This window comes from Saccharomyces kudriavzevii, assembly GCF_947243775.1.
Source record: "Saccharomyces kudriavzevii IFO 1802 strain IFO1802 genome assembly, chromosome: 13".
NCBI lineage: Eukaryota > Fungi > Ascomycota > Saccharomycetes > Saccharomycetales > Saccharomycetaceae > Saccharomyces > Saccharomyces kudriavzevii.
In genome coordinates this window covers 298657-317079 of record NC_079284.1, presented here as the reverse complement: position 1 = coordinate 317079, position 18423 = coordinate 298657, and the positions used below count along the sequence as shown (strand labels likewise).

Genomic DNA, 18423 nt, shown 5'->3' with positions numbered 1-18423 from the left:
CATATTACATGTCTGCAATAAGTCCTTCAGGAAGATTGAATCTTCTATATCAATGTATTATTGATGAATATTCTCCTTTCTCTACGACCACAGCTGATTTCAAGATCTCCTTTTGTCAAAAGATCTTTGAGAAGATACTCCGGATTTACAAAGCCTGTAACTTCACAGCTACCGACAATCTACGCATTATCTACACCGGCAAATCAGACCTCTGCAATAGCAATTATAAGGATATCGGGCACTCATTCCAAATATATTTACAATCAATTGGTAAACTCAAATGAGGCTCCACCCATAAGGAAGGCCATTCTGAGGAACATATACTCACCGCCCTCCATCAGTCCAAGACGACCTCATTGTCAAGAAGCAGCGAAAGTACTACTAGACTCGTCATTATTGTTGTATTTTCAAGCACCACAGTCATTCACTGGAGAAGACGTACTAGAGTTACACGTGCATGGTGGGAAAGCTGTTGTGTACGGTATACTAAAGGCCATCGAGTCGCTGCACGATAGAAACAGTGGTAAAGACATTAGATTTGCCTTGCCCGGAGATTTCTCTAGGAGGGCTTTTCAAAATGGGAAGTTTGACCTCACTCAATTGGAAGGTATCAAAGATCTCATTGATTCTGAAACAGAATCTCAAAGAAGGTCTGCATTATCAAGCTTCAATGGAGAAAATAAGGTACTGTTTGGAAATTGGAGAAAGACCATCATAGAGAGTATGGCTCAACTTACTGCAATTATCGACTTTGCTGATGATAATAGTCAAGAACTAGATAATACAGATATGATTTTTCATGACGTAGAAAATAATATCAAATGTTTGCGAGAAGAAATTGTTACTTTTATGCAAAAAGTCAGAAAATCTATCATTTTACAGGATGGAATTAAGCTTGTATTACTCGGTGCTCCCAATGTTGGCAAGTCGTCATTGGTGAACAGCCTAACCAACGACGACATATCAATTGTTAGTGATATACCTGGTACCACCAGGGATTCTGTGGATGCAATAATCAACATAAATGGATACAAGGTTATCATCTGTGATACCGCAGGGATAAGAGACAAAAGTGCCGACAAAATTGAAATATTGGGTATAGAGAGAGCGAGGAAGAAAAGCATACAAAGCGACTTGTGTTTATTCATTGTAGATCCCACCAATTTTCCAAAGCTAGTACCGGAAGACATATTAGCTCACCTATCATCGGATAGTTTCAGAGATAAGCGGATTGTTATTGTGGTCAACAAGAGTGATTTGGTTTCAAATGATGAGATCGTTAGGGCTGTGTGTAAGTTACGAACCAAGGTCGGGATGAAGTACTCCATAGTGAACGTATCGTGTAAAACCAAGGAGGGAATAGAACCTTTAATCGGCATCCTAACAGAAAATTTCAAGCATTTGTCTCAATCGAGCGCAGATTCAAATCCTGTTATCGTTTCCAAGAGAGTCAGTGAAATCCTGAGAAACGACGTCCTTTATGGTTTGGAAGAGTTTTTGAGTTCCAAAGATTTCGATAATGATATCGTTATGGCTACCGAAAATCTGAAATATGCATCTGACGGAATAGCTAAAATAACTGGACAAGCTGTCGGCATCGAAGAAATTTTAGATTCAGTGTTCAGTAAATTTTGTATTGGTAAGTGATGGGTATATAGTCATCGTGTATATAAAATAATATCATTTGATTGAGATGCTAATACATATAGAGAAGGAGCCGAAGACGTCCCGGCGATACTTCAACGTAGCGGAAAGGGATCGAAGCTCCAAAACACCGGAAGTTGCTGTATTTTATTATCGTACTTCGCGAAGACCTCTAGTAAGACGAACGGGTTTATTATGTGACAATTGTTTTCTTTTGTATGATAGATATGCTTATATGTATATATAGAGAAAAGCTGGATGAGAACCGCTGGAAAGCGATCGATGGGCCATGACATCTGGTTTTAAAATCCCAAGGATTTCAAGATGGACAGCTTCACCTGTTTCTCAAATTCTGGTCTATTATCTCTCCATAGGATGCAAGCATCGATGTTAGCACCACTTTCGATATTGGGCTCGCTCAGCATGCTCATAACACTTAACAGGATTTTTTCTACGCTTTGTACAGGTGACCATCTTTCTTCAGCTAATTCGTACATGTTAGGGTCATCACCGGGGGAGTGCAGAATGGATATACACACTTCTCCATTGGGGTAAATATTTGGGTGTAGTATGCTGGGCGTGAACGTGAGTTTGGGCGGAGACAATGGATAGTCCTTTGGGAATTCTAGTTTCGCATTGAAAATACCATCAGCGTATGGCGTATCTGGAGGCCCTTGAATTAAACAGTCCCAAACGAATATGTTGTTCTCCGACTTGGGTCCCGCCACTATACCTGGCGGGGAATCTTTGATCAGCTGTTGCAACTCCTTGAGCAGACGTTTTTGAGCGGTTTTAGACATGATATGGCCGTCCAATTTAGACTATAGCGTGGCAGAATTCCCTTCAGTGCAAACTCCTTATACGCTAAACGCCAGAGTTTACTTTGGCACTTTTCGAACTTTTGGCTCAAAGGCTGTAATCCCGCTTTTCGGGTAATCGCGAAAAGGAGTTATAAGAAGGATCTCGAGATAATTTGCTGTTGCATCTTTACGAGACAAGTGCGATGAGGCATTCTGCTTTAAATTTCAATCAGTATTGTGAGTTTTGTAGGCTCTGCGAGTGATGATAATTTTTAATGGGAACAAATATGCGTGTGCATCGTGTATCAGGGGTCATCGCTCTTCAACATGTAGGCATTCCCATCGAATGCTGATTAAAGTGAGAACTAGAGGAAGGCCTTCTCCTATGGCCATCAGGGACGCCATCTTAGTGGACTCGACTTCTCAAAGCCGAGAATATGAAGATACTGCCCAGATTGAAGGCAGCTGCTGTAATGGAATGAACCATCAACCAATACTGTTTGTACGTGCTTCTGCTGTTAGAAAGGCAAGAATGATAAACGGTAAACTACACATATTAATGGAGGAAGGCTGCACTGCTCATGAGCCTAAAGATATTAGTACATTCACCGATGACGGCAATAGATATATAACCGAAATGGAATTTCTCAGGAAACATTCTCCAATGGCTCCAGCAACAGGAACAATATCTCCAGAATCTAGTAAGTCGTCTTCTTCGAACGAGAAGAAAGGGAGTATTCAGGCGGATCAGGAGCCTATACGGCATATGTCAAACTGCTGTAAGAAAAATAAAGGTCATAATTCGGTTCCCAATGGCAAGATAGACAAGGTACCGTCTGGCGATATTTTTACACCGTACGGTTCTTTAGAATCGGCATCTACTTTTAACGATATGCTACAAGAAAACTATAACGCTGCTGCGCCTGAAGTGCATGATAGTTCTGAAACACTCACTCCACAGAGTACAACAAACGTATCTGCGCCCCACGCAAGTGACATTGCTGCAAAGGTTGAAGTATTAACTCATAAGGGTATTTTTTTGAGTACACAATGCTCTTGTGAAGATGAAAGCTGTCCATGTGTCAACTGTCTGATCCATAGGAGTGAAGAAGAACTTAATTCATACATTGAGCAAAGCGGTGTTCCTTTGACCAATATGGGTGAAGCTCAAATCACAGATAAGATGATGGACTATTTGGACGACTGCAAATGTTCTAATAAGGAATGTTTATGTCCGCCAGATAATTGTACTTGTGACGGTTGTTTTTCACACTCTACAAATGTTATTCCTTTTGAGAAATTTTTCTTCTATGGCATCCTGAATGCAAGGTTAACAAGGAAAACTCAAATAAAATTCAAAGGTAAACTGGTACCGTCAAAATACTGGTGGGACTTTCTGAAACTGCAAGTGCCGTTAATGACAGACGCCCAATTAGAGCTACTTGACATCCATGCGTGGTTTCAAAAACTTGTCTCCAATTATGCACCTCATCTCAACGATGTCAACACCCCGTAAAAACAGGTAAACATAGATAGATATACATATTCAAAGCAAGGGATACAAAGACGTGCGCCGCAACACTATGAACCACTATATGATAATATTCCGATCTCTCGCGTTCACAATTATGAGTGCACATAAACCGCGTTGAGCAAGACGTGTAGATAGATAGCGTTTAGCTTAAACTTTTGAAAAGTTCAATATAAATATTACCAAGATTTTTTATATGTGTCTATATCTTTCTCTAACCGTCAAAAATATAAGTGATTCTCGAAAAGAGATAGGTTCTACTGCAACAAATCGGAGATATAAGTTGCTTCCCGCCTTCCACTTTCCCAGGCACCGTACGCACAGCCGGCACCATCCATAATAGTGTGTTCGCCTGCAAATCTTATGCGAGAGTCTTGGCCGCTGGACATGGCTACGACCATATCGACGGGATCGTCTCCTGGGAAACATGCTGAATAAGCTCCACGGGAGTAAGGATCGCGCGTCCAGTCACTGACAATTATGTTTTTCAAGACTGGTTTATTAACATTTTTATGATGTTCTGTTGAATTCATTCCATTGATAACATCTTGAGAATTTAGGCATTCCATGATTTTATTCAATACAGGTTGGAAAAATTCAAAAATGGATTCTTTGTCATCTCTGATGGATTCAATGTAATTTGTTAGCGGCGCTTGCATAAGCAACATAAAACTTGCCACTCCTGTGCTTTTTGATAAATTTACAAAGAGTAAAGGCTGATCCCAGCAAGTAACATTCGTATGTTCATTAAGCACATCCCCTTCCAGCAAAGAGCTCAAGTCATCTAAATCCTTCGCATCACGTACCATTTTGACAAATTCATCAGTAGAGTTTGCTAAAGTCGCTATTTTTGAACTTTCTTTCGACCAACAACACTTTTCAAACTCAAAAATGACCTTACCCAAGGCCCCAAAATGAATTTTCTCAAAAGCTTCTTTAATTACTGGTTTCAGGGCGGGCTGAAATTCAATTCTTCCTTGAAGGTTTTGATCAGGTGATACAGATAAGTTCAATACACTTTGGGGAACTGAAACGATAACATAATCAGTATGGTATACGCTGCCGTCTTCACAATTCACTATTACATTCCGTGATGCTTCTCGTGAAATCGACTTGACTTCACAGCCCAATCTTAACCAGTTTTGAGGAAAGCTTCGAGCAATTCTTTGAACCACGGAGTCATAGTTCAAAGCAAAGGCGTTTCTTCCTTGATGGCCAAAATATGTATCTTTTGCACTCAAAAGCTTCCAGTCCAATCCATGCCATAATTCCAGATATCGACAAAGTTGTGGGAAATATCTAATTTGATCATTTGTAAGAAATTGGCGTCTTTGTAGCAGGTATTTCATCACCAGCTGAAAAAACGAGCAATCCACAACATCTAAATTCTGGTGGAATTCTAATTCTGCAAACTTGCTCATTTCATTGTCCACAATTTCCAGAAGTAGTTCTTCATCATGATCCACTCTTCCGCGTTCTTCATCGATATAAATAAAGTTATCATCATCAAAAACAAACCTCGGCTTACCATCATTCAAATTTAATTGAGCTTCTTCTAAAAATAAAGGATTTGTCAATGTATCGTGGTGCCAGCTAGCACCTATATCATACTTCCGTCCATGATAACCTGTAACAGTTTGCAATCTGCCACCAATTCTATTTCTAGCTTCAAGTATGATGCAATCTTGAACGCCATTTTGATGAAGTGTAGATGCAGCTTTAAGTCCTGCAATACCCGCACCGATTATAACAACAGTCTTTTTGATTGGTAAAGCTGTATTCATCCTTCCCTGCCCAATCTTAGTGAGTTCACGTACTATCTTGTAATTTGAAAATAAAAAGGCTTAAATAGAATGAGACTTCAGTCAACAACTTTTAGAAAATAGCTAGCACGTTCTCGGAAAGCCTCTTTTATATTTTCCTGGAATACCAAAGATGTTTACTATTTGAAGATCCCAGAGAGTGACATCCATATATGGGTGACCCGAAGTTAGAGCATTTTTTCCTGCCAAACGAGAAGAATTTTGATTGTCATGGTAACAGAGACCTTCGTGAGGTAAAATGTAACTAACGTGATTCCTTGTACACTTTGCACACTCTGTACACTCTGTACAAAATACAATAAGATGTAAATAAAATTTGTTATATATATCCCTACTGAGAAAAGATGGCCAGAGGGCGGTATGTTGATTTAAAACTAAGCAAGCGCAGTCTCCAGGCGGGACGTGGGGTTACTTTTAAGGGCCTTCCATGATTAGCGTCTGAAACTACTTCACTGTGGCTATATAGACAGAAGACGGTATATCAAGAGAGGAAAATTGCTTTCATGCAAAATTTTGGTCAAACCATAGTAAATTAGAAAATAAATCATCGTCAAACACATCCGGAGAGTCTTGTATATTACTGACAGCATCAATAACCTCCGAAGGCAATCCAATATTTTTAGCGACATTTGGTATTCGACTTGCCGGAGAAGTCCCCACTGAACCACTAAAAGCAGTGGTATTATGAGATCTTGTAGCTAATGGAACTTTTCCATTATTCCTCAGTGGGTTTCCTTGTTTCACGTTCACATTTTCTTCCTCTCTTTTATTTGTGCCAACTTCAACGTCGGCATCGTGATCACCGACTTTCTTGAACTGCTCAAATTTGTTTCTGTTAGGGGTGTCATCACCATGGTCAGTGCCGAGAAAAGTTTCCAGTTGTAAAGCAGAATCCCTCAATCGTATACAGAACATATGATTTAGCATCTTCAAACACCATAAGCACTCGGGAAGCATTGAAGGAAAGTTTTTGGGCTTAGAATTTTCTAAAGTTCGCCAAATTTGGTTGCAACTTTGCATAATTGCTTTACTTTGTGTTATGGCAATCCCCGCGTGCATGTAGATGATACAAATTAAATTAACTGTGAAAAGTTGTGAAAGGTTGAGCCACCAAGGAATAAAGAAAACATTGTTTTTTGTAATTTGAACCAAATTTTCAGTAGCAACTTGGCAATGAGATATTAATAACTGGGTATCTACTGCATATTCTAAGGCTAAGGATTTGCTTTTCGCATTAGAGGAAGGGGCTACTAAACAGAATAATTGTCTGATTTCAAAAGTCATACTTATATCTAGGTATGTCATGAGAGGTTGAACCTTGTAGAACCCATGATAAATTCCGCAATATGCATTAATGTCATTACCTGCTATAAAAGTGTCATACCATTGACCGAGTTGACTCCGTAATTGTACAGTCTCGTTCAAACTTAAATCTTGTGCATCTCTTTTCAAAAACCCTGTCACTATTATGGATAAGTCTAGCATTTGGAAGGTTTCTTCATGAAACCAATCGTCTTCGTCTTGTAAAAATTTCTTTGATTTCACTAGTTTCATCTGTTCAAACATCTCACTAGCTGGTAATGATAACTGGTAAAACCGACCCATTTGGAAACTTATTAACTTATCCATAATAAAACAGCACCAGAAGCAGTGCCATGCCTTAGATTCATCGTAGGTAGAGTGGATCTCAGGAAATTTGTTCAAATACAAACTCATTCCATTACACATATTCACCGCTTGGCTTAACGCGTTCCAGCACGCCGTTTGTCTATAACAAGTTCTAAAGTAGAAAGCTATCAACAGCCACGATTGTATCAATTCAAATGATTCCCATTCAAAGGTTAACGTGCTGATTATCGAATAAGCGTATTTGAACATTCTTTCCTCTATTAAAGGCTTCCTGTTCAAGACAGATTCCTCTTCGAAAGTGATATTTAGGCATGAGTCACTATGGTTTTCTTCTCTTTTCCCGTTATTTAAATGACCTTCCATAAATCGTAATGTGGTAGATAAAATGAGATAAAGTATGGAGGTGAATAACTTCGCAGACGAATTATTTTGTTTGCCTTGCCGTAGAAACTTATTGTTATATTGTTGCCAAAATGTTGCTTCGTGAATTATACTGAAAAGAGGATTGATTTTGTCGAAATAGTACCTTAATAATTTATTAACTAGAGATAAATGAACAGGGTCATCAAAGTTGAAGAATTTGGACTCATGCCTTATATGTTCACCTTGACTTTTGAAGTCTGCGTTGTATTTCAAATAATGGCCACCAGATAGGTTCCAACCATAGTTTTGAACTCTTGGCCGCTTCAGTTTTGCTTGGTCTACTGTTTCTGGCGACAAATCTTTCAAGATAGATGTACCAAGATAATAGGGTAGAATATTTTGGTAGCGTCTGTGAAACCTGTACTTGTCTAAAGAAAACGTCTGCCAGGGTGATTGAAGATGGCTATTGACCATGCTAGTGATTTGACAACTAAGCATCTCATTTTTTTCAGAGGTAATGTTGTTACTATCAAGGGCCCCTGAAGAACCGTGCATGTCGTATCCGTGGCTGTTTTTACTGCCTACTTGATTATTGTTCATGTTCACCGTCGTTAGATTTGTATTCATATCATTATCATTGTTTTTGTCGATTTTCAACGATTCATTTGCAGTATTTCTCAGTTTTGAACCTAACTGTAATAGCAATTTAGCCATGTGATCCTCAACAAAGGCGTTGCTATTCTCTCTATTTACATTGGCTGTGGAAGTGAATGTGTGATTGGGCCTTGCATCCATAAAGGGTAAGGTGGATTGTAAATTCTGATAATGTGAATTGGAATATGGGGAGTTCTCAGCAGATGAGGAAAGGCAATCTGAAGGAGGGTTTATGTTGGTATTTGATTTACTAAGTACATCTTTAGGGAAAGTTTCATCGATCTCGGTATACTCTTCATTAACGTTCTGTATAGGCGAAGTTGCCTGTCGCCTTCTTCTTCGACGATTAGTGGCTTTGAATTCATAACGGCACTCTTTTTGATGTTTGAAGCAATTCAAACAAGGCTTATTACCATCACACTTGACTTTCCTTTTCTTGCAGAGTTCGCAAGCTTTTTGGACCCGTAACCTACCTCTACTATTTTCTTTACTTGCGGCTGCAACATTTTGAAGTGCATCATCTGTATTCCCGATAGCTGTCATTTCTCTAAATCGCTTCCTATTTTCGGTTAGCATAAAGGTCATGTCCTATCATTCCTCAGTAATAAATCGATACTGTAAGAGGAAAGTGCGCCGCCAGACTTCATTAACTTTGACAGGTATACAGCTATATTGCACCATAGATTTTCAGTGATTCATCCTCATCTTCAGCCGGGTTACAGGATATCAATGACAAGAATATAACAAGCATTCAGGCCTACTGGTCATAGGCAAGGAAATCAATGTCGTGCAATATCGTAGATACAAAAATACTTGAAAAATAGTTGACATTAGTTACAACGATAGAACTCAAATCCAAAGAAAGCAAGCAGAAATTCCGAAACATTTCTTAAATGATAGAAGGAAGGTGCCCTTTTACTACCTAAATCGTTCTAAAATGTAAAGTTGTAGAAAGTTTGTTTTTCTGAGAGCAATAAACTCACAACATGAGCTAGTCCTTTTTTATCAGTTTTATCATAAAGGATTTCAACTGATTGGGTTGGTTTTCATTTTTTTATATTTTGTTTTTTTAAATGTACTATATAGCAAGAAGACATAGGTCCCCTAACTTATCTTGTTGTATATAGTTTTCAAGGTTAAAATTAATGATTTAGTGTCGCGAGAACTATTTACTAAATCATCAAATAAATCAAATTTTTTCAGAGCAATTAGAGCGTTCTTCAAATTTTGCATAAATTTGTTATGTATCTTCGTGTTGGTATGTTCAGCTCCGTTACTTCGTAATAATATAACTTCAATCAATGTTTTACTTGCTTTGATATAGTCACTCCTATTTAAGTAGGCAATTGCCAAATTATAGCGTGTCCTCGTAAAATTTGGTCTCAATAATTTAGATTTATTATATGCATTTATCGCGGAGTGATATGACTTAGTATTGGCCAGTATAGCGCCATATCTATTCCAAATTATTCCATCATTAGGTCGTTCTGATAGCAAGAATTCCAAGCTTTCCAACGACTGCTGTATTTTCTGATCTGAATAGTATAAGATTGATAATACTGAACAAATATCGTATCGATCTGTTTTTGTTATACGCATATTCAACAAAGATTCCAGAATATGCACTAAATTAGATTTTCCTGGAGTCTCTTCGATACTTTTATTGATCTGTTCCGCAGTGGGATGTAAGAGCTCTGAAAATTTTAAATGAATCCATTTATGAAAGATTTTCAAAGATTCTAACTCATTTTGTTGGTTTATATAGTGAATTGCTAAAGTTTCCATTGCGGATGTATTATCTGGATCCAAATTTAAACAATTTTTCAAAGCGAGCTCCCCATTGGCTTCGCTTTCATTTTCAATATTAACTGTGCCTAGCTTTAGCCAAGCATTCACGTGATTTGGATCTTGGAAAATGGCCGCTTCGAAGGCCTTTATAACTTCGTTTAAGTTCGAGCCGTTTTCCATTAGTATGCATCCTATTTTATATGGGTCCGGCTTGGATAGGTAGTGATTCGAATTTAGGAATTCATATTCTTGTGGTAAAGGCAACAACATATTCCTAAAGTCTATTGTTTCTTCATAGTCAGCCACATAGTCGTAACCAATGGTTCGTTCCTCTACGGTGTTTTCTATTATTAAATCGTTTACTAGCTGATTTTCAATTAACTTGAATTGAGCCTCCCAGTGGCTATTAGAGTTAGAAACGGACGAACGCTCACTACAAGCCTTTCTATAAGGATATATGTGGTTTTGATGACTCATTGTGCTATGATAGGGCGTAAAATGCTTATCATGGAAATTAATGGGACATTTTTCATGCTTGCCTTTGCCAGGCTTAACCACATCGAAACTTTTATTCTTGTAATGACAAAAGAATTCCTTAGACCATTGGTCCTTTTTACTAAAATCCTCTTTTCCGCTGTTTCCGCCATAGTGAGCTTTTCCAACTGGTAATGGAATCTGAAACTCTATATTACTGCCACTATTGCCTCTTTGGGAATTAGCAAAAATACACTCGATTGTTTTATTATTTCGCGCGGCGCTGCCGTTACGCTCAAAATCAGAAGAGTTACCTAGATTGCTGCGCTTCAGTCCGAGTTCATTGTTAATTTTATGAATGAAGTTGCCATTGGTTACGGAACAAGTGGCTTCGTTCATCATGCTTACAAAGGGTACCCTTTACTCTACGTAATGCATTTTAGAAAAACTAAAAAGATAAGAGAATGATCCCGAGAAAAAAAGTGAATGACCATTTCTTTATTTATTGCCACTGCCAGGAAGAATATTGGGGTAAAAAAGTGATTTTGCCCCGCGTTTCTCTGGTACAACAAAAATGCGTAGCAGTGTCCACCTTCGGCGGTAATATGACACAAATAAGGGTTTCCCCACCATCGATAGAAAAATCTCCGGCTTTTGTCTGTGCCGATCCGACACTTTACTGGCGGCTATTTTAGCGTCACGGGATGCGCGCAAGAGCCGGCTTTATTGTGCAAATTAGCCTTTTAGGTGTATGCATATTATATAATGTCCAACTTTGTATGTTCTCCTCTCCTATTTGCTTGTCTGTCGGCAAGGCTGCAGCTTTGTCGTATCTGATGCAGACTGACGCATCCATGTCGTAAATTTCTCATAGTCCTGAAGCTTGCATGGGCCAAGAAACAAATTGGAAACGAATAGGAAATCGAGAGAGAGAGTAAATCGCCGCCCAAAGAGCAGTAAATAGACAAACCCTCGGCAATACAAGCTCATAAAAGGCCCTCATCATCCCTGGCTAAAGCGTTATATAATTTTGGGATGTAAACTATACATAGGCCTTTCAGTGCATCTAGCGGCTCGAAAACGAATAAATTTGAAGGATAGAGGAATGAGTGTAATACGCCGCACAAAACGGATAACATTCAGCGCTTCTGCTCCTTGGATTTGAGCCCTGTTGGCCTATGACTCAATTTTGAGAAAAATTATTGAAGTATTCCCTTTATGGAGGGTTCGCAAGTTATCGTCATGTCTTTCTCGATTGTATTCTTTCTGAATTAAATAGTGCCACGCTAGAGCAGTTCCAACTCGATTCTGCCCCGGGAGTTGACACCGCTTAGCCCGCTATTTTCAATCCGTTGTATTGCGTGTGTTATTGCACTGGAAAATACTTTGCGTGCTGAATTAAAGAATGTTATGAGAATGTTGTAACTAGCTTACCGGTCGTATGTGGTTCTTTGATCTTCGCCAAAATTAAGCTTTCATGCATTTTTACAGGTGCAAGCTTTTGATGGCTGAAGACTTATTATTTCATCATGACACGTTATGCCCCATCACCTTGAATATGGCAGCGGCGTTATTTCTTGCTTACTTACCCTTCTTCTTCAATTCTTTATTGTATCGTGTTGATTCCCCCGGCCAGTTTACCCAGTTTAAGATCCCGAATGGTACGGGAAACAAGCACGAAACGCTTGAGAAACAAATCCTCAGGAATCCCGGCTTGCCTGCACGCGTTAGCAATTTTATTGCCTGCCAATCTTGAAAAAAAGGAAAAGGGGACATTTGTGAATTCAATGACATTTTGTCAGCTGTTTTCTTTGTTTTCATCGCTAATACATCTATATATTTTACTGCAGAGTTATTTACCCATTCGATGTGTTGATGTACCGCCAGCTTATTCCCTTCTTCCCAACATACTGTCTAATCTGTGTCGTTTGGCTTGTAGTGCCCCGTCCACTTGTTCTACATTGTTCTCAATATCAAACATCCTCGAATTATGTGCTTCGAACTCTCTGCCAAATGCCTGAGCCATTATTTTTAAGTTACCGCTCACTGCTTGTATTTGTTCCAAGTTCCCGTACAAATCCATTTCCATTTTGTTGTCCTCTTCGTCAGGTTCAAACTGATACTTTTGAGCGTATTTAAGGATACGCTGTCTCTCTTCTTCTTGGTCGTATCGGTCATAGTTGGAGGCTAAATCTACAGCCAAATTTGCTCGAGACTCTTGGGCTCGCTTCATAGTTTCTTGCTGTAGTTGATACTGTTTTGTCTTCAATCTATTGATCTGATTCTGTTTTTCCCTTTCTCTTTTCTTTCTAAACGGATTGGGCGACTTTAATGCAAACAGGCTTCTATTTTCATGGGCGAGTTCGTCGATTTTTCGATCCGCCACATTAGATTGGATTTTGAGTATATCACAATTATCCTCAATCTTAGTGAGTTGGTTACTCTGACAACTTAGTTGTTGAAGAACCCTTTTCCCAGTCATTTGGGCTTCCAGCGCTCTTTCCACTGTTCTGTTGGTTGTTTTGACAGAATTTAATTTAGTGTGTCTAATGTCAGACTTGATTCTGGCCACAATTTCATCCTCATCGTATTGATCATACTCGAAATTGTAGCGATTTCTTGCGTTTCCCCACTGGGGAGAGTCATTCTCGTTTCCAATTCTACCTAAATCCCTGTGAATAACGCTATTTGTTTCTTCTTCGTTTTGTTCAGGGATTGGGCACCGGTTGGACTTTGGGAAAAGCTCTTCTAACGAAATTGCAGAGAGGTTCTCCTTTTTAGATTCTCCGTAGGAGCCATACTCATTTTCACTGGTTACCGTAGCCATATCATCAATCATACATGTGGGATGGAGCTTTTTGTGAATCCTGTTTCTCAACGATCTAATTTTCACTTGCAATTTGTCACGTCTTCTACTACCTATACAATTACTACCCCCAAACGGCGATAGATATTTTACTTCATGGGATCCTGTAACGTTTGAAATGAGTGTATGGCCATGATTTTGCCATTTGAGTTTAAGATTATGACGACTATGATGATGATGATGATGATGATGACGGCTATGATGCGATTTGCTAGCAAATACTTTTCGGAACCCCATTGTATGTCTAAGAATCCTCGAAAACAAAAAAAGGCCTCAGGTAAAAAAGCGAAATGCACTAGTTGCCAACAGATGATGTATTGTCTAGCCAAATACAGCAAAATTAATGGTTAGCCCGTTGTATCTTCTACTCTCTGATAACCTTTACGCATGATATATGTCAATGTTGATGACAGTCTCTTTTTTTTTTTTTTTTTTTTTACCTCTGTGACACAATAGTCTTCCCGATATTAAACACGCGCCTCAAAAGGTCTGTTGCAGCTGGCTGTTGCATAGCGGCATATTTCAAGAACATAATCCCCAGCTATGCGCAACTGCAAGTGGCAAGAGTACCGAGTCTCTCACTGCAAATTACGTTTGCCAAGTATTTATTTCGTGAGGCGCGGCTGACTAAAAGCCTTTATAAGCATTCGTTCCCTGCATTTGCACCAGAAACTAAAAAAAAGAACACTATTCACTGTTGAGTTCCAAAATTTGCTGTCAAAAGAGGCGGTGATTGCGTTATATCAATCAGTCCTTCGGAATTAGCCCCCACATACCCGAGAAAATGAAGGGCTCACTTAAATTGGCCCAACCTTACTACTCTCTAGAGAAGTTTCTACGGTAGGAATCGTCATTTCTTTTTTAGTTCGACGTTCCTGCATGTAGTAACCTTCATGGAGCTCTACTTACCCGCCTGAGAAGAAAAAGACTTTTTCTTCTTGTATAATATTGTGACAATCAATCCGCATGCGTGGCGGGGGAGCGCTTTCATGCGCATAGACATTTTTGGTTAGCTATATCACTTCGCGACGCGCACCAGGTGCATATACTACACAAAAACCCTACGAACAACGCAGAGCGCGAAATTCCGGTTTTTGATCTGTTCATTTTTTCGGGCTCCGCCATCATTATTATGTAGATATAGGCCTTGCCAGAAAACTGTGCAGAGATGATGTACCTGCACAAGTAGCGCGGCATAATACATATAGGGATACGGCTTGAATACTGTTCCTAAGTGGACATTTATTCTTGCCAATGACTTTTTTTCCTTTTTTCTCCACCTTGGTTCGAATTTTCTTGCGCCTCTTCTGCCGACGCACTCTCCCCGTGATGCGAGTAACTGAGGAGTTAACAGATTAAAGATAAAAAATTCATATTCCGATTTTTCTGCAGAGAAGCCTGCGCGGGAATCCCATGCTCGCCTAACATGTTCCTCCTCCGATTAGTTGTTTCTGCAGGGAAACCGCAGTACGATGCCTGCGGAATATTCTGTGTCCGCCGTTGATGTAATCTTTAAAGTTAATTCTCCTCTCACACAGTTTGCATTTTTCCCGCATGTTGTCCGGTTTTCTTTCTTTTGTTGCTTTTTCTTCCGTGGGCCTGACGGAACATTCCAAATCGAATGCGATCTTACTAAGGAACTCGTAGTGGCTACTCGGTAGGTCTAGCAGTTGGCTAAGCATCGATCATCTCATCTTTTGCCTTTGCTTGTTCTCCCACAATGGACGCACGTACTCATGATGTATTCTTTTCTTCTCCTCACATAAAAATTATGTAGTTGTGTTGCCCGTTCATGTTCTCTCCTATTATTTTTATTGAAAATAGCAAGCCAGCGATACAAAAGAAAACATTGTCTTTATCACTTCTCTTATTTTGTTGTTTGAAGTAGTAAGGCCCTATCCTTTGCATCAGTCGAGTGTGCCTGCGTATTTATAAGTCTTCCAGGATAGATTTTCAGTTTTTATTTGATTTATTTCACAACAACCAAGGGCAAATCCATTTTTGGCTGTTTTTCTACAAGAAACTCATCTCGCAATTGCCATTGCATAAAAAACTTTTTCTTGATCGTTTTTTTTCGATATTGCGATTAGTTTTGTCAAGTTCAGCACACAAATCATCCTCACATATACCAAGTGAGGTTTCTTTGTCATGCCTATTGGTAATCCCATCAGCAGAAATAATATTAAGCCCAACCATATGCACCAAGATTCCAATATGAGCACCGTAAGCAATAAGGAACGTACAATTGATCAGCCAGTGCAACAGCAGCAGCAGCAATATCTCGGTCAGAGCGTTCAGCCTTTGATGCCCGTGTCCTATCAATACGTGGTGCCTGAACAGTGGCCTTATCCACAATATTATCAGCAACCGCCACCTCAATCTCAGCAGCAACAGCAAACTCAGCCTCAGCTATATCAAGTGCAAGAGTCCTTCCAGAGTAGCGGTTCTGATTCAAACGTTTCCAATCCGCCGTCCACATCACTAGCTATTCCTTCCACGGCTAATACCGCTGGTTTGCCAAATGGCTCTGCAGTGGGTGGTAATAACAGCAATACTAATAGTAGCAACAACGTGCCATACTACTATTACTTCCCACAAATGCAAGGCCAACAATCAATGGCCTATTCTTATCCTCAGGCATATTATTACTATTCTGCAAACAGTGATGGCACCACTAATTCTAACGGCGTAGCGTCATCTGCAACTAATATTCAAGCCCCAAATTCTGATTTGGAAAAAAACTACTCAACCTATGAATTACAGCAGCAACAGCAGCAGCAGCTACAAGCTCAACCTTACCCAACGCATCCATCAAAGATTGGTAATGTATTTTCAAAATCCAGTAGATCGGGACCTCCCTCCGACTCATCGACTGGTTCAATGTCTCCAAATTCCAACCGTACCAGCCGCAACAGTAATAGCAGCGCGTCCTTATCGCAACAACCTCCAATTTCGAATTATCCACAACCTTCCACATACCAGTATCCCGGTTTCCACAAGACCTCCTCGATTCCCAATTCACATTCTCCGATTCCTCCCAGATCTTTGACAACGCCAACTCAAGGTCCACCAGCCGTTCAAAATGGTACATTGAGTTACAACCTTCCTCAGGTGGGCTTACTAGCGCAACAGCAACAGCAACAGCAGCAAGTGAGCCCGTTGTACGATGGAAACTCCATAACACCGCCAGTCAAACCCATCACAGACCAAGATGCTTATTTAAGTGCAAGCGGACAGGGAAAATCGGATCAACAGTATGACCCAATGGTGAAAGCCATGAATTCTTTCCAAACAACCACCATAAGACACCCAATGCCATTAATAGCCACTACTAATGCTACAGGCAATAATAGCAACAGTACTTCCGCAAATATAATAAGACCAAGAGTAACTACAACTATGTGGGAGGATGAAAAGACACTATGTTATCAAGTCGAAGCTAACGGCATTTCCGTGGTAAGAAGAGCGGATAACGATATGATTAATGGTACCAAGTTATTGAACGTTACTAAAATGACAAGAGGTAGACGAGATGGTATTCTGAAAGCAGAAAAAATCAGGCATGTGGTAAAAATTGGCTCTATGCATCTAAAGGGTGTTTGGATACCGTTCGAGCGTGCCCTAGCAATAGCACAAAGAGAAAAAATTGCCGATTATCTCTATCCTCTATTCATTAAGGACATCCAGAATGTATTAAAACAAAACAATCCTGGTAATGAAAGTAGCAGCAGTAGTAGTAGCGCTGGTCTCAAATCTATAAGTCCGTGCACATATTACCAACCTATCGATAATTATCAGGGTGTTAGTGCCCCTCCAAACGCATCTGCTGTCCAATTGGCATACTCCTCAATGAATCTGAACAATAAAATAGTACCTAATAATCCTATGCCAACTGTAACTACAATCGCTCCCGGCCAAAGACCGATGAGTAAATACCCAATGCCCAATTCGAACCACGTTGATGGATCTGCGATAACTAGTCTACAAAACCTTTCAACAGCAATGCCAATGAAGCAACAACCAGTCAATAGCGCAGTTTCTCCGCTATCTTATCCACGCAATACTATAATAAGTCCCGTGAGTAGGTTGGGAAATACACCCAGCCATTCAAAAGCCTTGGCACCTTCTCAACCCGCGCAAAATACAAACCAAGCATCTGAGGCAAATGTGGGGTGTATTCATACGGGGATCACTCTTCCAAAAGTGGGATCTGAATCGACATCGACATCGCATCCTGAATGGTCTAAGGAAGCCGGCAGTATCAATAACGTACAAGATGACCAAATTACAAATGAGTCGCGATCTAGCCAACTACCGATCTCTGCACTGACTTCAACGGATACCGATATGACAAGTGCAAGTGAAGAAGTGGCACAGTCAACCGAGCCTACCGAAGGTGAACTCATCAAGGAACTTAAATCTCCTGAACGGCAACTGGATAAACCTGAAGATGATTTAAAAAAGGAAGCTGCCATTGGTGATATGGAAAAGCAAGATCAGTAACACAATTACATAAGCAATGCAGTACTTCAACCAGAACACTTTCACATATATGTACATGTATACGTTTTTCATTGACTCAGATTTGGATATATAGCTTTGAAGATAGACAAAGAGGACACTTCTTTTACCCTTCCATTATCCTCTCGCACGTGAAGCTACCGTCATTCCCGCCGACGTGACGCGGAAGGTTCCCCGGAAAAACGATCACCTCGTTTGCGCTCCGTCGCCCACACCCCCACACCCCTGAATTATAAACGAGGACGCTCGTAAAGATGCCACGGATTTGTTCCGTAATTCCCGGTGCGGTTAACCCTGGTTGCCATAGGTCTCGAAGTTTTTCCTCGTTTA

The 18423-nt window shown here is 39.9% G+C and overlaps 8 protein-coding genes across 8 annotated transcripts; 3 read left to right on the top strand and 5 right to left on the bottom strand.

Moving 5' to 3' along the window:
• Positions 1-63: 63 nt before the first annotated feature.
• Positions 64-1647, top strand: MSS1 (Mss1p; the record flags this gene model as incomplete). The annotated part of the gene is made up of 1 exon (XM_056230254.1): positions 64-1647. The coding sequence occupies one exon, from the start codon at positions 64-66 to the stop codon at positions 1645-1647; it is 1584 nt and encodes a 527-aa protein (XP_056084192.1).
• Positions 1648-1946: 299 nt separating this feature from the next.
• UBC7 (E2 ubiquitin-conjugating protein UBC7) lies at positions 1947-2444 on the bottom strand (the record flags this gene model as incomplete). Its single annotated transcript, XM_056230253.1, has 1 exon — positions 1947-2444. One exon carries the CDS (start codon positions 2442-2444, stop codon positions 1947-1949), a length of 498 nt encoding a protein of 165 aa, XP_056084191.1.
• Positions 2445-2706: 262 nt separating this feature from the next.
• Positions 2707-3960, top strand: MAC1 (Mac1p; the record flags this gene model as incomplete). Its single annotated transcript, XM_056230252.1, has 1 exon — positions 2707-3960. The coding sequence occupies one exon, from the start codon at positions 2707-2709 to the stop codon at positions 3958-3960; it is 1254 nt and encodes a 417-aa protein (XP_056084190.1).
• Positions 3961-4232: 272 nt separating this feature from the next.
• FMS1 (polyamine oxidase) lies at positions 4233-5759 on the bottom strand (the record flags this gene model as incomplete). Its single annotated transcript, XM_056230251.1, has 1 exon — positions 4233-5759. One exon carries the CDS (start codon positions 5757-5759, stop codon positions 4233-4235), a length of 1527 nt encoding a protein of 508 aa, XP_056084189.1.
• Positions 5760-6299: 540 nt separating this feature from the next.
• On the bottom strand, positions 6300-9029 carry STB4 (Stb4p; the record flags this gene model as incomplete). Its single annotated transcript, XM_056230250.1, has 1 exon — positions 6300-9029. The coding sequence occupies one exon, from the start codon at positions 9027-9029 to the stop codon at positions 6300-6302; it is 2730 nt and encodes a 909-aa protein (XP_056084188.1).
• Positions 9030-9548: 519 nt separating this feature from the next.
• PEX9 (Pex9p) lies at positions 9549-11105 on the bottom strand (the record flags this gene model as incomplete). The annotated part of the gene is made up of 1 exon (XM_056230249.1): positions 9549-11105. One exon carries the CDS (start codon positions 11103-11105, stop codon positions 9549-9551), a length of 1557 nt encoding a protein of 518 aa, XP_056084187.1.
• Positions 11106-12594: 1489 nt separating this feature from the next.
• SPO20 (Spo20p) lies at positions 12595-13809 on the bottom strand (the record flags this gene model as incomplete). Its single annotated transcript, XM_056230248.1, has 1 exon — positions 12595-13809. The coding sequence occupies one exon, from the start codon at positions 13807-13809 to the stop codon at positions 12595-12597; it is 1215 nt and encodes a 404-aa protein (XP_056084186.1).
• Positions 13810-15720: 1911 nt separating this feature from the next.
• On the top strand, positions 15721-18075 carry SOK2 (Sok2p; the record flags this gene model as incomplete). The annotated part of the gene is made up of 1 exon (XM_056230246.1): positions 15721-18075. The coding sequence occupies one exon, from the start codon at positions 15721-15723 to the stop codon at positions 18073-18075; it is 2355 nt and encodes a 784-aa protein (XP_056084185.1).
• Positions 18076-18423: the final 348 nt, after the last annotated feature.